Source organism: Diabrotica undecimpunctata, chromosome 7 (assembly GCF_040954645.1).
Source record: "Diabrotica undecimpunctata isolate CICGRU chromosome 7, icDiaUnde3, whole genome shotgun sequence".
Taxonomy (NCBI): Eukaryota; Metazoa; Arthropoda; class Insecta; order Coleoptera; family Chrysomelidae; genus Diabrotica; species Diabrotica undecimpunctata.
Genome location: NC_092809.1, coordinates 25,017,011 through 25,037,816, shown reverse-complemented (window position 1 = coordinate 25,037,816; position 20,806 = coordinate 25,017,011). Strand labels below are relative to the sequence as shown.

General features: G+C 33.7%; 1 protein-coding gene across 1 annotated transcript in view; it reads left to right on the top strand.

Annotated features, from left to right (window-relative positions):
• The window catches only part of LOC140445082 (fatty acid synthase-like), a 124,665-nt gene that overhangs the window by 41,308 nt on the left and 62,551 nt on the right, over positions 1-20,806 (top strand). The window contains exons 9-12 of the mRNA XM_072536888.1: positions 5,064-5,712; positions 8,656-8,908; positions 11,492-12,026; positions 19,454-20,435. Of these exons, the coding sequence (XP_072392989.1) occupies positions 5,064-5,712; positions 8,656-8,908; positions 11,492-12,026; positions 19,454-20,435 (2,419 nt within the window). The remainder of the gene's footprint in view (positions 1-5,063; positions 5,713-8,655; positions 8,909-11,491; positions 12,027-19,453; positions 20,436-20,806) is intronic.

Genomic DNA, 20,806 nt, shown 5'->3' with positions numbered 1-20,806 from the left:
ACGATCTATGGAACGATAGAATAAGATGGAGATTGGAAATCGGAAGACGTCGAAGAACGTTGTAAACCGAAATTATATATATAAATATGAAGTGGTTATAAGCAAGAATGTCCTGAATGTGTAACCTGGCAGAAGGTTTTTTAAAAACCAAAAACGCGGGGTCAAACCCGGAAAACCATAATTATATATAACCAATAGGCTTCATTTATTGTTTTTAACTTGTTCTATAATAACCTTTATTTTATCTATTCACATTCAGCTTGTTGTTGTCTGATTCATCGTCATTGGTGCTACAGCCCTATAAAAGAGACTCGACTTTCCCAAGTCTATTACGCCAGTCAGCTCTATCCATTGCCAACTGTTGTCAGTTTGTTGTCTGATTAGGTCTAATGATATTTCCTATTATTGTCCACTATTGTTCTACAGTGTAAAATCTTTCTCTCTTTGAATTAACGTATTTACACTCGTTTTCTCATCTTTGTTAGTTCGTGTTATCATGTTTTCTTTTATTTTATTTATCCGCATCAACCACTAGGGTTATTAGCGGCAGGTTTATAATACAAATAGAGAAAATAAGGTACATTTTAAAAGTCATGACTTACAACAATATGGTACAATGTACATGTATGTACATGTAACAAAAATTAAATCATAATTTATTATAGAGTTTACAGTAATTTAAAAAAGACAGAACTTTATTGAATTTTGCAACCAGTGCTTCTTTCAGGCTGTTGGGTATCTTGAATATCGCCTTGGCTGAGGTGTACTCTGGACATTTTATTATTATACAGTGTGTCCGTAAAGTATGGAATAAATTCAATATTTCCTAAATAAAAAGCCTTTTTAAAAAAATCTAAATCACGTCGATTTTTAAATTAAATGTTCTACATTTTACAATAAAATTTCATTATACACATTACATACATTACATAAAGTGATACACATTAGTGATGACGTTATCGACTCTCTTTTTAATTCTAACACCCTGTATTTTAGGATATTTTTAGATCGATAAAAATGAGCTGATTCCAAACAAGTATAATACTGGGGATCTAACGGATATAATTTGAAATATATGCGTTTAGAAAACTAATTTTTATTGATTTATAATATAAATAAATTATAAATAAATTATAATTAATAACTTAAAAGTAATCCAGTAATTAATACATGACTTAATCTTAAGTGTTCAAATTGTAGCATTTGTTGTATTTGACAGTAACCCATACGTTGTACAAATTCTTGTAGAACCTTGTTTAGGCTTTCTTGAGAAATATTGTTTATTTTTTTACAAATTCCTGTTTTTAAGTCTCCAATATTTGCAAGTTTCGTTTTATAAACAACATTCTTTAAATGACCCCACATAAAATATTCCAAAGGATTGAGGTCTGGCGACCTCGCTGGCCATTCAATATGTCCACGTCTCCTGTTAGGAAAAATTTCGTTTAGGTACCTTCGAACATCTAAAGCATATTGCGCACCATCCTGTTCAAACCATAAACTTTTATCAAAACCTCCAAGATTAATTGTACTGGGGAATAAATTAACTGAAGTAGGTACGAGATACTCACTTAAAAACTGAAGATATGCTGGCCCGTTTAAATTTTCTTCGAAATAGTAGGGTCCAATGATTTTATTTCTTACAATGCCAGCCCATACGTTTACCTTTTGCGGGTATTGTGTATGATGTTCTCGCATCCAGTTGGAGTTTTCTTTTGCCCAGTATCTACAATTCTAACGGTTGACCTCGCCATTTAATTTGAATGTAGCCTCATCAGAAAAAATAATATTTTGAACCAAGAGATGGTTTCGGTGGCTGTTATCCATCATTATTTCGCAAAATTGGATTCTTTTATCTGGATCATCCTCGTTTAATTCCTGTACAACTGTGCATTTTACTTACTTTACATACTTTTACGTACTTTGCAAATATAGAGATCACTACTAACCTTTCGAACAGAAGTGTGCGCATCTTCTTCAAAAGCAAGTAGAACATCTAATGTAACATAATTTACAGAGGGACGGCCTGATTTGCGTGCATTTTCAACCGTACAGTTTCTCGAAATTTCTTTTCAATCTTACTTACTGTTGACTGCGTGATGGGTATTTCTGGATATTTATCATTAAATAAATTACACACTTCCATCTGAGTTCGCGATTTGTCTCCATACCCAATCATCATGAGTAGTTCAATTCTTTGCTTTACACTCAAATTCATTTCTACTTAAAATTAATTCTAAGCAATAATACAGAACATTCACGAATTAATACAATTATTGTACTACTTAATTGTTATTGAACGTTACTAAAAATAATTACAGTTTACCAAAAACTAGAAGTAGGCTACGTTTTGCAATTGATAATAAATAATTTATTTTCTAAGCACATATCTTTCAAATTATATCCATTAGACCCGAGTATTATACTTTTTTGAAATCAGCTCATTTTTATCGATCTAAAAATATCCTAAAATACAGGGTCTTATGTTTAAAAAAAAAAGAGCCGATGACGTCATCACTGTAATATGTATCACCTTGCATAATGAAATTTTATTGTAAAATGTAGAACAAAAAATTTAAAAATCGACGTGTTTTAGATTTTTTTTTAAAAAGGCTTTTAATTTAGGAAATATTGAATTTATTCCATACTTTACGGTCACACTGTATGGTTGACCGTGAAAGGTGTTTGGCATCTTTGGCACATTGGTAGTGGTTCTTCGGAGATTTTGTAGCCGTGTGTAAGTCGTGTATGCCCAAGCCGGAGTCTGCTGATAATTACCTGGTCTTTTCGTTTTGGTGGTATAGGAAGATTTTTTGAAGATACGTCTGGTTTGATGCTTTTAAGATTTGTGTTTGTTTGATCCCATATTTCTTGCCAGATTTTATTTACATGATTCTTGAATAAAGTTTTAGTATCTTATATTGGTATACCTGTTGTAGTCGGAATGTTCACATTGTTGATTGCTTCAAACGCTGTTTTGTCTGCTAGATCATTACCAGTTATTCCGACATGGGAACATAAATGATATGGTTTTCCCTGAAAATTGGAGCTGTTGCAACGCGTCTTTAATTAGGAATATATTGATGTGTGTAGGATAAACATGTTTAATGACCTGTAAAGAACATAATGAATCTGATAATAGTAGTATTTGTTTTTTATTTGTGGTTTTACAATGATTTAGTGAGTCAAGTATTGCTTCGAGCTCTGCGGTATAAATACTACAGCCGTCAGTTAATCTAGTGACAGAAATTACGTTTTCTGATACAGTAGCAGCTGCTATTCCGTTGCAATTTTTGGAGGCATCAGTGAAGAACAATTTGTGAAATATTTGAGTAAATTTGCATGAAGACTAACCTCAGGAGAAATGTGTGAATGCTTATCATGATTAAGTAAGGAGAAGTCTACTATTGGTAAAGAAACTGTCCAGGGAGCGTTCTGGTATAGTTTTATGGGTGCCAAGGTGATTTGATTGATATAATACGGTAGTATTATAACCCGTTCGTAAAATGGTACTGTCTTCGTGGTGTCATTTGTGTATTGTTCTAGTGATTCTTCCGATACTAAACTTGCGAGAAAGGTATATCATATTTTTATTTATGTGTATTAGAATGTTTGTAAGTACGTATATTTTCACGTATACAATAAGAAAGAAAAAATGCCGAAGATCAGTTAATGCTGATTTCAAGAAATCAGTACCTCTGCTTTTCATCTTAAGCAAGAGAGAAAAAAAAATATAATATATTTTTTTGCATGTTATGTAACAATCAATTAAAAACCATAACCAATAGAAACATTTAACATTTAAATATTTTTCAAAAACTATCACACAGTTTATACATACTTCATAACAGGTCATCAAATAGTTGCACATGTGTTACTCACTTAGCAATTTAGATTTAAGAGATCTCTTAAAAGATATAATCGATTTTAATTTTAATTCTTTAGATAATCCATTATATACTTTTGATATTTGATATGTAAATGAATTTTTGAATTGTTCTGTACGATGTGGCGGAGCTGTAATTGTATTTTTATATCTTGTATTAACATTATGTATGTCAGTTCCGTATATATTTTTTTTAAAAAGATATGCTGGTAGAGAGTTTTTGATAATTTTGTGAAAAAGACAAGCAGCATGTAGAAATCTTCTCTTTTCCATGTTCAACCATTTTACATGTTTTAATTTGTGAGAAACAGGCTGGTGTCTTCTTACACCACAGATCAGACGAAGACACGAATTTTGAACCACCTGAATTCTTCTCCTGTCATCTGAACTAATACAAGGCCCATACACAACATATCCATAGTTAAATTTTGATAGTACCAGACTTTCGCACAATATTCTTTTTACTTTGTATGACAGATAGCGGCGATTATGGTAAATTGTTCTTAGACTGAGAAATGCTTTACTCACACAGGTGTTAATATGTTTTGTAAATTTGAGGTGATTATCTAAAGTTAAACCTAGATTTTTTGCACTAGTTACAGGTTTAATGATTTCATTATTAACAACTATTTTAATGATGTTACTCATTTCCAAACACACCCTGTTTGGACCAAAAACCACCAGATTAGTTTTTTTAGAGTTTATATTTAATGCATGATTTCTTGCCCAAGCAATCAATGATTTAATATCTTGATTAACAATCTCAATAGCACTTGCTCTGTCAACCTATACTATCTCCTCTCCTAGCTAATTATTTGTAATCATATTTTTTACTTAAACTAATAATTTGTCTACGCAAAGATTTTATTTTCTATTTTCCATTTTTTTTCCAAGTCAGTGTTTTTGTTTTATTTTGTATTTTTATAAATGCATTATTCAAAAAAGCGATTTAAATAAACAATGGGAGAATATTCTTAATAATTTATCGGTGTCCGGACGAAGAAGAAAATTTAAAATTTGTTTCATAATTCTACTATCAATTACATGAAATACAATTTGAAAAATGGTTCTATGATCGGGTTTAAAAAACGAAATGGATATTGTCAAAGCAGTGCCTGCATTCATTGTTTTCTTATTATGTAATGAAACTATACGTTTTCTTTTTATACATTTTCAGGTTGCGCTTATGCAGACGGGCAAATTTCTTGTGAACAGGCAGCTTTATTAGTGTACTCTAGAGGATACGCTTCAACAACTTGTAAAATAATTCCGGGACAAATGGCAGCTATAGGATTATCTAAAGAAGTGGTATCCAAGATGCTTCCACAAGGAGTTTTTATTGCTTGTCAAAATGCCACAGATAGTGTCACCATATCCGGTCCTCTTGAAGCAACCAAAGCTTTCGTAGATCAATTATCAGCACAAGGAATTTTTACAAGGTTGGTCAAATCAGCGGAGATACCCTTTCACACTAAATATTTAGCAGAAGCTGGGAAGTTTCTTCTAGAGTTTTGTAAAAATGTTTTACCTGATCCTAAACCTCGTAGTAAAAAGTGGATATCAAGTTCCGTTCCATTAAATAAAGAACACGAAGAATGGTCACAATACAATTGCGCTGAATACCATTACAATAACTTCTGCAACACTGTGCTGTTTGATCAAGTATATGATCACATACCTGAGAATGCAATTGTTATAGAAGTAGCTCCGCATGGTCTATTGCAAGCAATTTTAAAAAAAGAAATGGGAAAAGAAACTACCCAAATTAGTATTACCAATCGATCGAGCGATGATAACGAAAAGTTTTTCCTCTCAGCTATAGGAAAGTAAGTATATTTAAACACTATTTAGATGACTTAAATTATTTTTGTCTTGCTTTTCTGCTTTTCTGCTTTCTGTTTCACCATATAAAATAAAAAATTTTAATCGAATCGAATAAAAAATTAATTCGAATTAAATTAAAAATTAAATTCTTTTTCAGTCGATCTAGTTGGTGGACGTCCTCTACTTCATAGTGCTTCTTGTCTTGGTCTCCAATCGACAATACGTTTTGTTCATCGGTTGTCTAATAATCGGGCGACGTGTTTGCCCAATTATATTTTAGTGACTCGATTTTTTTGATGACGTCTCTTGTTTTGTTCTACGACATATTTCTTCGTTCGGGATTTAGTCTCTCAAAAAGACACCCAACATCTGGCGCTCCATAGTCCTCTGAGTCACGCAAATCTTATTCACTACCTTTTTTGTGAGTGTTAATGTTTCCGCTCTATAAGTGAGTACAGGTAACACACATTGGTCAAAGATTTTCCTTTTGAGGCATACAGGTAGTTCCGATTTAAATACACAGTTTAATTCACCAACCGCTGCCCAGGCTAATTCTTTGCGATGTGGGAGCTCACATGTCTGATTATCTCTGCTCAACCGAATTTCATATTTTAAATACTTATACAATGCAGTCTGTATAATATCCCTTCCATCAACAGCAATATTTTGATTTAGCACCTAATTAGTCATTATTTGCGTCTTGTTCATATTAATCTTTAGTCCTACCTTCAAAGAAGCGTGATATAATTTTTCAATCATTATTATTGTATCATCTATACGATCGGCTATATAACAATGTCATCTGCAAATCTCAAATGACTGAGCTTCTCTCAATTAATGTTGATACCATGCTCGTTCAGATGTGACTTCTTACAGGTATGTTCTAAAAACGTCGTGAATAGCTTTAAAGAGACAATGTCTCCTTGTTATACTCCCGCTGTATCTTCTTCTTTAAGTGCCGTTTCCCGATCGGAGGTTGGATATCATCATCAATATCTTTACTCTATCTACTGTTGCTCTGAAGAGTTCTATAGAACTGCATTTAAACCAGTCCCTTAAATTCTTCAACCATGACACTCTCCTTCTTCCTATACTCCTCCCTCCTCTTATCTTTCCCTGTATTATCAGCCATAGCAGATCATATTGCTGTCCCCTCATTACGTGTCCCAGATATTGTAACTTTCTTATTTTTATTGTGTTTATTATTTCGCATTCTTTGCCCATTTCTCGCATAACTTTCGTGTTAGTTTTTTTCTGTGTCCATGCTATTCTAAGCATCCTTCTGTAACGCCACATTTTAAAGGACTATAACTTATTTATGTATTCTTGCTTTAATGTCCAGCTTTTAATTCCATATTGCAGTATCGAAAACACGTAGCATCTCAATGCTCTTACTCTCAGTTCTAATCTAAGGTCTTTGTTGCAGAGAATTGTTTTCATTTTTACAAACGCATTTCTTGCTATTTCTATCCTTGCTCTTATTTCGGTTGTTTGATCATTATTGTCTGAAATCCAGGTTCCTAGGTATTTGTATTTATCAACCCTTTCTATCGGTACATTTCCCAAATGTATGTTTGTTGGTATATTTGTTTTCTTTGTTATTATCATGTATTTGGTCTTTTTTATATTCATTTTTAGACCATATTTTTCACAGAAACTGTTTGTTTTGTTTAGCAGTAATTGGAGTTGTTCAGCAGAGCTTGCCATAAACACGGTGTCATCTGCATATCTTATGTTGTTAATAGATCTTCCGTTAATTATTATTCCTTCACTTTGAGATAGTAATGCTTCTTCAAAAATGGCTTTACTATATACATTAAATAGTAATGGAGACATAATACATCCCTGCCTAACTCCTCTCCTGATTTCAATTTCTGGACTGGTTCGTTATCTATTACGATTCCTCGCTGTATACAGAATGTATTTGTTTCTTGTTCAGCTAGTCTCACGCCAGCTGTGGCATTTTGGTAGATACGAGTATATTTGATTTTGTTAGTATAGCGATAGTCTATTTGGCATTCTGCCAATGCTTCTAACATTTTCTGATGGCTTATGGTATCGAATGCTTTCTCGTAGTCCACAAATATCAGTGATAATGGTTTGTTGTATTCTGCAGACTTATCTATCAAGTTCTTTATCACTAGTAAGTGGTCGTTAGTACTGTTTCCCGATCTAAATTCAATTGTTCTCTATGCTAATAGAAGTCTAACTAAGGGCCGGTTCTACAATGCTGGTATAAACTGAGAATAAAGTTATACTTGGAATAATAGTAAGTATGGAAAATACACTGGTTGAAGAATTTTGTTTTTAGATCCCTCTCCATGGGACTAAAACCCAAATCGAGCCTTAGCCTCCCACAAACTATGCGGAGGGATCTAAAAACAAAACTCTTCAGCCAGTGCATTTTTCCCTACTTACCTACGGATATTAAACATGTATATTGACAAGATCTATTACGGACAAAATAACGACAAAGAGGAGGACAAAATTGATGAAGAGGAAATGCCTTTGGTCAACATTGGATATCTAAAAATTGATGTTTCTCTGTAAAAGTTACTTTCAAGTTGAATATGTCATCTTCATCTAAAAGAAATTTTAGTCGATCTTCATAAATTCTGGAAATATTCTTTCCAGATTTATAAAGATGGTCTGATGAGTTTAATCTTCTAGGAAAATGTTTTTAACTTTCCAAATTTTTTTACATGAAGTTTCATTGATTGTAGTTTTGTAGATTGTTGTTCTTGTAGATTTATAAAGATAGTCTGATGAGTTTAACCTTCTAGGAAAATGTTTTTAACTTTCCAAATTTTTTTACATGAAGTTTCATTGATTGTAGTTTACGCACGAAATACTTCACTAGAAAATTTATATGTATGTTAAAATCAAAATAATCAAATTTGGGGTGATTTTTTTGTATCATCGAGTTTATATTTTATATTTTTTAGATTTTATCTTGCCGGAGGACAACCAAATTTAAGGAACTTATACAACGACGTTACATTTCCTGTTAGTCGTGGAACAAAAATGTTATCACCTCTCGTAAGGTGGGACCATAGTGTAACTTGGTTTTCGGGATTATATAAACATAAAGATTATTTTGGTAAATCGGTAACAGTTAGTCTATTAGACGAGCAATATGCTTACTTAGAAGGTCATCAAATTGACGGAAGAATATTGATGCCGGCAACTGGATATTTGGTAAGTTTTATTTTAGAACAGATTATGGTCCAATCTACATATTTATCTTTGAATATTATATTATCACTTGTTGTAGCGTACGATCAGTCCGTATCAAAAATTACTAATTATTTCAGTCAAGTGTCAAAAATTCTTGGGTCCTAAGTTCAAATCTGGCCTAAGATGCAAATTTTTATATAAAAAACAAAAATCCTTTGATTACTAAGTTTTAACTAGCCTTAATCTAGTAAAACCTTCTTCATTTTACTATTAATAAATATGTTTACGATACAAAAATATTTAAATTTTGAAAAGGAAAAAAAGGAGCGATTACGAAAGCAGTTCTGATGAGGCCTATTAGGCCGAAATACGTATAAGCGGATGCGCAAGCGAACTGTACGTGAAATCAAATCTTAACTGTCTTTTCCTTTTTATTTCGATATACTCTGTACGAGTACTAGAAACCAATTCGCTAAGAATTTTGCTTAGTTGAGGAGATATGTTGTGGAATGCAATTTTTAGATTCCCCATGTCTCTCATAACATCTTTATCAACGTCTGTTTTGCCCTGCAATTCTTAGAAGGCACAGATTAAAGCGAAATTCTGAATTTGGTTTCGAAAATTATTTTAAGATTTTATTTAAATTTTGGTTTATTGGTGCCCTAAAATTAGTTTACAAATAAAAATGAAAGTCGGTTATAAAACCAATTTTGACGTACGAGTTTGAATGTTGGCAGATAGCAATGAAACGGAAGAAAAAACTGGAAGGCGTAAAAATAGATCATTTAAGAAGAGCGCGTCGAATATCCAGACTTAATGACATCCCAAATAAATAAATAAATATAAAAACAGGAAGGATTTACAATACTGTAGATACAATAGAATTTAAACCGCAGCGAAAGACCAGCGTTGGAATGGAGAGAAGGAATCAGAGGAATAATGAGAGATACAGCCATAAAAGAGGAGGAATGAGGAATCGAAATGAGGAATACGGCGGAGGCTGTCGCAATATGACATTAGTAAATTGATCAAATTCTGGATGCCGTTTCGAGAAAAAGCTTCCCATTCTTCCATGAGCGCCAACCATAGCTGCTCAGGATTTATTGGAGCAGGTATTCTGTTTCTTACCCTTCGTTTGAGTTGGTCCCAAACATGTTCAATCGAATTTAAATCTGGACTTTGAGCCGGCCAGTTCATTTTTGGCACATCGACAGTTTCCAGATATTGCATTACCATCCTGGCTACGTGTGGCCGTGCGTTGTCTTGCATACAAATAAAGTTTTCGTCGACAAACCCAGCAACCGGCATTACATGCTCGTCTAGAATTTCGGTAATGGATCGGTGTGTATTCAACGTTCGTCTATCAATAAATACGAGATCAGTATGGCCCTCGAATGAAATGCCTGCCCAAAACATTACCGAATCTCCTCCAAAAACAACACGTACTCGTCGAACACAAGCAGCATATCGTTCCCCACGTCTTCTGTATGTTTTGATGCGACCATCTGAGTCATAAAGAACCATCCTGGACTCATCATCAAACAAAACATTTTTCCAATCTTCTATCGTCCAATGCTCGTGGTCTCTAGTAAACTGTAGTTGGCGTTGTCGATGTACTGCTGTTAACAAAGGTCCTGTTGCTGGACAGCGAGTTCTTACACCAAATTCCCTCAACCTCCTTCTTTTTTGGTCCTCAACGGTGGTGGATTGATCTAGCCGTAAAGAACCGATTTTGCAAAAAAGTGCGTTGTAAAGAACGGTCTTCTCTGGCCGTCGTGATTCTTCTCGGGCCTAATCCTGGTCGTCGTTCGTGAGATCCAGGTCTCTACGAATCGTTGGTAAATTTTTTGGGCCATACAACGACTGACTCCAAGCTGTCTGGCCACTTCTCTTTGACTCATTCCATTATTAATCAAAGTAACATTTTGAACAGATCTAACAAATCTCTCAGCCATAGTTTTAAATTTAAAAATTGCACAAGTTTGCTCTTCTCAAACAATTGTACATTAGTGAAAGGTTTTTGAAAAACAGAATAGCCATATTCCAAGAAAAATAAGGTACGAACAACACATGCATTACTCGAAGTCGTAAAACTGATATCAAATCTGCAAACTTATTACCCTTAATTGATCTGTCGGCACTGATTGTCGGTGCCTAAAAGACGCTAAAAGTATTTCTGCATTGTGAGAATTTAGTTACAATAGAATAAATTGTATAAACTTAAAGTTATTGAAAAATTCTTACAAAATTCTAGGTGGACTCTTTTTTGTGACACGCAGTGTATATATATAGACTATATTTGCTTATATTTGCCAGGGATAAAAATTATCGAAGACAATAAAGCGAGTCACATAAGCAGATACTCTAAGTTTAACTTCCATTTTAGTAAAATATTTTTTGCGATTTGTAGATATTCAAGCTGGGTTGGAGCGAGGACTTATTGTGACTAGGCTCATTGTGTATTATGGAAGGATATGATTTAGGAGTAATTTCTTTCTAACATTACTTATCCTTCCTTATTTTCTCTGTTTTACATGTTTAAATTTCTACCATTTAATATTCTGATGATCAAAATTAATTATAATTTCAATTGTAACTTTATAGGATTTAGTCTGGGATATTGTTGCTGAGTTTCATCTAAAACCAAAATGTGAATTACCGATTATATACGAGAATGTTAAATTTAAACGAGCCACTGTACTTACAGCTGAAGATGGGGTAACATTTCTTATAAACGTTTTGAAACAATCAGGATATTTTGAAATATTTGAGAGTGGATCCATTGTGTGTTCAGGATATGTACGAGTACCTAAAGATATATCATCAGAATTTATAGAGAAAGAAGTTTCAGAAGTACCACAGGAGAAACAAGTAATTTTAAAAGGAGAAGAAATATATAAAGAATATCAGTTAAGAAGATATACGTATAAAAATTATTTTAAAGGAATAAGTGAATATGACTTATATAGTAGAAGAGGTAAGGTGCAGTGGAAAGGCAAATTTGGTAGCTTTTTTGATACAATGTTACAAATAGAGTTGATGAATACATACTCCAGAGAATTACTTCTTCCCACTAGTATACAGCAAATGACTGTAGATCCTATAAACCACTTAAAAATGGTCAACGAATACAATACAGGTAATTTACTTAGTTTATTATTATTTACGCCTAGTAATATTATCCTCATATTTTTTTATTCATCATCATCGTTCTCTTTGCCTTTATCTATATGCTGAGTCAGCTTCCATAATTACATTTTTCTATACGTCTCTTTCTTAGACCATACCAATATTAACCCACTTAACTCACAGAAATGTAATATTTCACTCATACGTATAAGTATTCCCATTTTTGTTACATACATTCGCTGTTCTTTCTTCTTTTTAACTGTTTAACATTCAGAACTGACATCATAGTTAATAGTTTTCTTTCAGTTTTAATCGAATTCGCATACACACCACTCTCTTGCTTCTATTTCATCCACCCATGCTCTAATTATACTACATGAATATCAACTTGACGTGTTTCTGTTCATCATCATCATCATCAATCAGCTCTGAGTTGTCCATTGTTGAACATAGGACTCCTCTAGTCTTTTCCATCTGCTTCTGTTCTGCGCCTCTGCTATCCAATTGGTCACGATTCTTTTGAGGTCGTCGGTCCATCGCGTTGGGGATCTTCTTCGGCTTCGCTTGTCAGCCCGTGGTCTCCACTCAAGCCATTTTTTTGTCCAACTGTCGTCTTTCATTCTTGCAACATGTCCTGCCCATCTCCATTTTTGCCTTGTAACATGTTCGATAATGTCTTCCACTCCGGTTCGTCTACGAACTTCCTCGTTTCTTATTCTATTTCTTAAGCTTATTCCAAGCATTGATCTCTCCATCTTTCGTTGTGTCCTTCTCAATTTTTCGGCTGATGTTTTTGTGAGAGTTAAGGTTTCTGCTCCGTATGTGAGGACTGGTAGAACGCACTGGTTAAAAGCTTTTCTTTTTAAATGGATCGGTATATTTGTTTTAAATACGTCTCTCATTTTTCCGTATGCAGCCCAACCCAGACTTATTCTTCTGAGTAGCTCGCATCTTTGGTTATCTCGCGTTAACCTTATTTCGTGACCCAAATACACATATTTTTCCACAAGTTCTATGGGAGACTTTTCGATTTCTATTAGCTCATTGGGGACGAGATTGGTCAACATTTTTGTTTTTCCATAGTTTATTTTTAAACCGACTTTCTGGGTTACTTGCTGTAGTTGTTGTAGCATAACTCTGGCTTCTCCTAAGTTGTCTGTTATGAGAACAATATCATTGGCATATCTGAGATGATTGAATATCTTTCCATCGATGCTAAGTAAAATCTCAATGGAACTAAAATTAAGACTGGTCAAGTGTTATGTCTTCTCGGTCTTGTTCTATGGAGCAGAGGCATGGACCACAACGGAAGCCACCCTGAAGAAACTAGAATCCTTTGAGCTGTGGATATATCGCCGTATTCTTCGGATATCCTGGACATACCACATCACTAACGTGGAAGTAATGCAGAGAATAGGCAAAAGCAAAGAAATAATCTTCACCGTAAAGAAACGGAAGCTTGAGTACTTCGGACATGCCATGAGGCATACTAAGTACCGGCTGCTACAGTTAATAGTCCAAGGAAGAATCGACAGTAGGAGGGGACCGGGAAGAAGACGACACTCATGGATGCATAACCTGCGACAATGGTTCGGACTAACATCGACCGAACTGTTCAGAGGTGCCGTAAACAAAGTCAAAATAGCCTTGTTAATAGCCAACGTCCGAAACGGATAGGGCAAAGGAAGAAGATGCTAATACCTTTTGATTCCCACTCTAGGAATCACACACCCTTCTTTAAATGCGTACTCCATAACTGTTATAAATAGTTTTGGCGACAAGGTATCTCCCTGCCGTACCCCTCTGCCAATTTTTATCTTCTCAGTCATGCAATGGAGGTTAACGGTTGTTGTCGCATTTTCGTATATATTTCGAATAATATTTGCATACCTGTGATCTATTCTGCATTCTGATAGTGCTTTTAAGATAGCAACTGTTTCGACTGTGTCAAATGCTTTGTGGAAGTCGACAAAGATAAGAGCAAGAGATCTGTTATATTCGATAGCCTTTTCAACTAGAGTTTTAAGGCATTGCAAATGGTCGTTTGTTCCGTGTCCCGCTCGAAATCCTGCCTGTTCTTTGGTGTTTCTGTTACTCAACTTGATATTGTTTGTCCTACCGCTGCTTATACTTCTCTTGTATCATTTTTAAAATTTTTTGTTTAATAGAATGCAAAATACTTTTTCCACCGCCTTTTAATTATTCATGATTCTTTTCATAAACTAGTAATTTATAACTACTGTCGAATATATTTTTATAAACTTCTTCCTTAGCTTTTGTTATAATAGCTACTTTGGCTTCCTTGACTTATTTTCTAGCCACACTTTATAAAATTTTCTATTATCGTTTATTCTTTAATATAGTTATGTTGATCATCACTTGTTTATTTTTATTTTCAAATATCTTTCCTGAGAAAACGAGTCCTTACATTCACGAATATTTTTTTACACATACATACATACATGCATACATACATTTTTTTTATTGTGGTAAAATAATAGTTTTGTCCTCCTTTATGAATAATACAAATCCTTTTTATTCTAATCTAGTTCGACTTAAGAGGCACACACACGCACAAGCACACACACACACACACACACACAAACACACGCACACATACAAACACACACACACACACACACACACACACACACACACACACACACACACACACACACACACACACACACACACATACACACACATACAAAAATGTATTAATTTTATCTTAAATATAAAATGATATTGTGTCTGCACCTTTTTGCGGGGTGAATCGATACTTCTTCTACCGTTTGGTTATATATTCTTTCTATTTGGACCACTCTAGTTTCCTTTGTTCTACTTGTGATAAATTTTCCATTTTTTATTCTATATGGTATACACTTGTTAATACCCTGTACGTTTCATTGGAAGATGTCTTCATTCCTGTTTCAGTCTCTTAGCGTATTTGTCGTATTTCTTTTCAGCATTCTTCTCTTCGCCGTTTCTGAGAGATCCGTATGTCAGTTTCGCTAAAGAGTATTATAAAGGCTCTCGCCTCTTTCTCTAAGTCTCCATAACAGTTTAATCTCAAGGTATTTTACTTTCATCACTTGTTCCATCGATTTCTAATTTACATTGAGTTGCTTCTTTATTGATTACTATGGTTTTGGTTTTCTGAATTGAGATCATCATATTGTTCTTATGTTAAAAATGTTGAATAGTCTTTGTAGATTACCGTTATCTTGGTTTATAAATATTGCGCCGTCTGTAAAACGGAGTTTTCGATTTTTTTGTTCCATATTCTGTATCCTCTTTCTTCGTTGACGGTTTTAATGACCTTATCAATGGTTAAATTGAAACAATTGAAGTTAAATTGGGCTTATTTTTATTTTTATATCACAACGTATACCAACTCTATTCATAATGTTACTTTTCCCCACATATCACAATTTGTATCCATCATTTAATTTTTTCGTTCTTTGACCTTTATATACTCCTTTTGTTAAACGGACTTCATATACATACCTGTTAGACTTCCATAATTCTAAGACGCTATTCTATTATCTATCTCATAATTGATTTTATTGTATAAGCTAAGCTACTTATTTCATCATTTATTTTCAATTTATATCTCCTTAATTATTGATAATTAAATATGTTTTTGTGGATCCAAATCGTTGAATTCTTGTTCGCTTTTTAAATTATTTCTAGGTCTAAGTATTTTACTCCAGTCGTCAGAGACGAAAATTCCACTAAACCTCTAAAAATCATACGAACAAGCTAAATTTTACTTATAATAATTGCAAAATAGTTTACCACTTCTACTGTTTAGCTCCCCCCTAAAGCCCCCCCGTAGAAGTTTAAAAACGGAAAAAATCTAGTTACCAAGAATCAGTACGCCGTAGAAAAAAATGTTTTACATAAAAGTGTAGCTAAGATAGTGATAATAAACAAAAATGTTTATTATCACTTTTTATATAGAGCGAACAGTTCTCTCATAAATAACGCCTGAAGCGACCGGACATTTGGAATGTCAGTTACGCGCACGAAATCAATTTTAAATAAAATTTCGAGTCTAGCTTTCGTATGCAGTCAGCTTTTATGAAGGTGTTACATAAATTAATGTTACGCGATTTTTGCCATTTTTTATGATTCTCATATCAATCAAATTTATCACTTTCATTGACCAGTTACTATTTCCATTATTAGAGCAGTAGATAAACAAGGCCGGTTCTGTCTCAACGGGGACCATGCAACGACGGTTCTGGCTCAATGGGGACCATACAACGCCGATTCTGGCTCAACGGGTACCAAAGAACGCCGTTTCTGGCTCAACTGACCAAATGCCGATTCCCGCTCAACGTGAGCCAGAATCGGTGTGCCGATTCTGGCGCATTACACCTGGCACATATTACTAAAAGGACATTACATCATATTGTTACATGGCAGCATAGAAGAATGGAGCATATCTTCGTTCTCATTGGTCCGATTTTAACGTTCAAATGAAGGGGAAAGGAGCAGTGAATGCAAAGATATTTTGGAAAAATTTAACTTGGCGGCATTGCTAAACTTGGTTTGATTTTAATGTACAAGGTGTCAAATGAAAGAAAGGAGGTGACGAATATGTTGAGATAAAAAACAAACACAACAACATCGCCAAAATGAGCACTATATCGTATATTCGTTATTAGTCCGATCGTGGTGTTAAATGAAAGGGGAAGCAGCGGAAAAGTGTATAGGGAGAAAGCGTATAAAAGACTGGTTCGATGAAAAATGTAAGAATGCTTTGGCAAGAAGAAACAGGGCAAAACTAAAAAGTGATAAAGAAAATACCCAAAATGCGATCGAAAACTATGTAGCAAGAAGAAGGGAAGTAAAAAGAATATGCAGAAAAAAGAAAATAGAACAGCTAGAAAAGCAATTGAAAAACATAGAAGCCTACATAAATGAAGAGGTAAAGAATTTCTACCAAGAACTTAAGAAATCTAGAAAAACTACAAAGAATAATCCACAGTATTGCAGAAACAAAGAAGGCTTACTTCTAGGTGAAACAACAGAAGAATTAAACAGATGAGCGGAATATTTTGAAGATCTATTAAATACAGACCACTAAGAAGAACTCAAGAGAAATGAGAATTGGTGAGAAGATGAAGAAGAGTCGAGCGAGTAACCAACTTTGAATGAAGTCAAAGAAATAATAAGAGACCTAAAAAATAACAAAAGTGCAGGAGAAAGTGGTATTCCAGCTGAGATTTTTAAGGAAGGTGGCAAAATATTGAAGGAAAGGATATTTCACTTGACACTAATAATTTGTTAAAAGGAAGAAATGCCGAAACAATGGAATGGTGCTCTTAATTGTCCTATCTATAAAAATGGAGACAAAACGAAGTGCGAAAACTATAGAGGTATAGCACTATTAGAAGTAGTCTATTAGAAGAGATTAATAAAATATTATAACAAAGTGATTGGAGAATACCAAGGAGGTTTTAGACCAGGAAGAACAACTACTGATCAAATAAGTATGTGATGTCCTCTCGTGGGAGTCACTATCCGGGTAGCTTTTAGACAGTCAGAGACAGAGTTCAAAATAAAAATAAAACTTTATTGTCTTCCTTAAATTAAATTGACAAAAATCTTATGTACATATTTCCAATTTGGTTTAGTCTTCTCAGTACCTGGCCTATTTATTCAAATTAAGTTTGACCTTGTCATATGAAATTAGTCTTATCGGCAAGCGAGTGTGTATTTGAAATTTTACGGGAACGTTGTATCGATTTAATAACAACGGACGATAGATACAAAGCAAGGAAAGGAACTCAACACGTCCCTTAAGTGATTCGGGTTAATAGGACACTCCTCGACAGTCTCAACACGACTGCTTCAGAGTACGGGTAGTGAAGAGCTCAACACGCTCTTCGGGTAACGGCGGTATGGGACGGAACAACTTGTGAACTCAACACGTCCACAAGCCGGGGTAGGGAAGAAGAGAACCTTCAGTCAACACCTGTCGATTCTCCCTCTATCAGGAAATGTTGCGGTTTATATAGCGGAGCTTGGTAATTAGTTTTGCCCTTTCTACTGTCGATACATTCCTACTTCATGGGTTGGTTCGCGCGCACGCTGGTTTAACGGTGATGGCTTGGACTCATCGTTACAAGTATATTAAAATTAATACAAAATAATAGCTACTAGAAAGAAGCTTTTCAAGACCATTCCACCTAATATTAGAAAAAATCGTAAGAAGATGAAATATAAGCACAAACAGGACTATTTTCAATAGCAGAGAACGGTGGATAGCGTAAGCGGATGATGTGGTGATACTAGCGAGAACAAAAAAACATTTAAAAAAAGTTACTGTACGTTGTTGTGGGCTAAAGTTGATTTTAATAGTTTCTTTAAATTAAACTATTTTTATACTATTTTTCCTTCGTAAGTAAATTTGACGATAATTAACATTTTTTCATGTTGAGTGTCACAAACTTCGTATTTATGAAATTTAGATCTGCCTGTTTCCTAGGATTTTTGAGTTGTCAATTGCCGCTACCCACCCAAAGCAACAACCTAAATATTATTTTAGTGGGTCAGTTGTATCGTTGCGTATTTACTTAATCCGAAATCCGTGTAAGTTCACCCTTAAAGACTTTAGTGTTATTCACAACAGCATTTAATAGATCATATATGTACTCCCATCTTTTAGTTTTTGTACATTTATAAATAAAATACAGTGCATCTAATTTACAAACCGTTGCACGCCATTATCTACGTCAGAGATCGAAGTTAACATAGTTGCCAAAGTATAAAAAAAATCCTGAATCCATTTTAAATCAAATAGGTCACATAATTATTATTATACTCTTTACAACGACTATTTAAATTCTTACGTGACATTTTTCAAATAAAACACACTAATTTTGTTCTAAAAAGAACAGATTTTATTAAATAGGTGAAAATATAAAACAAGAGGTATTCACTTTAAAATTTAAAATAATAAAGTACGAAAAGTGTCAACAACGCAACTGTCAAATAAGTGTTACCAATTTATGGCAAAATATCACCTTCGTTCGATTACAGTGTGTTCCGAACAAATGTTCTTCATAAAAACGCTTTATAATGCATTTATACAAATTAAATGAAACATATTGTTGTCTATTTCTTTAAGTTAACATTAATAGAAATCTTTAAATATTAGTTCTACGCGTATATAATAAAATATGTCTAGTGGCTGTAATGCCAGTGTACTCGGCAAAGTGATTCTAAAAAAGAACACACCTACCGCCTAAATATTTCGTGTTGGTATCATGTGACGTCACGGGCTATGACGCCGATGACGTGAAACGGTTTGTAAATTAGATGGACTGTATTTAATTGAGTTTATGCAATGTAATTTGTGTAAAACACACACTATTATAGTACACACTATTTTACGTATGTATTTATATTAAACTATATTTTTAGATTTACCCATATTCTTTAACGCTGCTCTTAATCTGATAAAATCTGGAGGTGTAGAAATTATTGGATCGGCATATTCCAAAGCTTCACGTCGTCAGAACTTACAAGAGCTCCCTTATTATGAAACTTACAATTTCGTTAATTATAGCGGAGTTGGTAAAAATGAGTTTGATGCAGAAACAGCAATGGCTATAGCAATGCAAATAATCTTACAAAATAACCCAGGTCGCGTTAAACTGATAAATATATGTGAAATTATATCAAATACGGATAATGTAAAAAGTGATCCCATTATTCACAACATTATAGCTAAACAGATACTAAGCAAAATTGAATACTCTACGTGTCAATTGGAGAATTTAAAAGACAAACATCACGCAATTATCGTTAACGAAAAAGACGTATCGACCGAAAATTTAAACACAATAGCAGACAATTTGACAGAAAACGGTTTTATCCTCTTTAAAGGTATATTTGAAGAATATAAGAATACATCTTTGGAAGTAATTTTTAAATCATTAAATGATGAATACAGTGTTTTCCTATTAAAACCTACATCTGATCTACCCAAAAATTATACTGTATTAAATATAAGTAACAGTAACTTCGGTTGGTTGGAAAATATGAAGATTTTGGACAAATCTAACGAAGCAAAAACCGTATACTTGGTCAGCGAAAATGATGATGCTAGTGGAATAATAGGTTTAACCAAATGCTTATTAACTGAAGATACTAAACTAAAATTTTGTTCTATTTTAATTGACCAAAATGCAATTAAGTTTTCTCTTGATGATCCGTTCTATAAAAATCAGATCAAAAAGAATCTGACTTTTAACATTCTTAGAAACAACAAATGGGGTACTTATGTGCACCTTCCTTTAAAAAACTTAAGTAAACAAAATGTTGGAAATGCTGCTGTTAATATAAATAATATCGGAGATTTGTCTACACTGGAATGGACTGAAAGACAATTTGAAGGATTAAGGTAAGTTAATTTATCATTAACTGATTTATGAATATACTGGGTGTTTCAAAAAGGTATGTGTCATAAATTAGATCACGCATTCCAGGGACAAAAATAAATTTATCGAATCCAACTTACCTTAGTACAAAAGTATACAAAAAAAAGTTACAGCCCTTTGAATTTACAAAACAAAAATTGTTTTTTTGCATTATCTCCTAAACTTCTTGACATTTTGTAATAAAAATGGACACGTTACTTTCTTGTTCTGAAAGAATTTTTCATGAAATAGAAACAACAAAATCTAAGCGCACAGAAAAATTTTAAGGGGGGTGTGCAGCTCTAAATCCACCCAAACTTTTGAGTACGTTCAAATCAAATGAATTTTGTGGCGT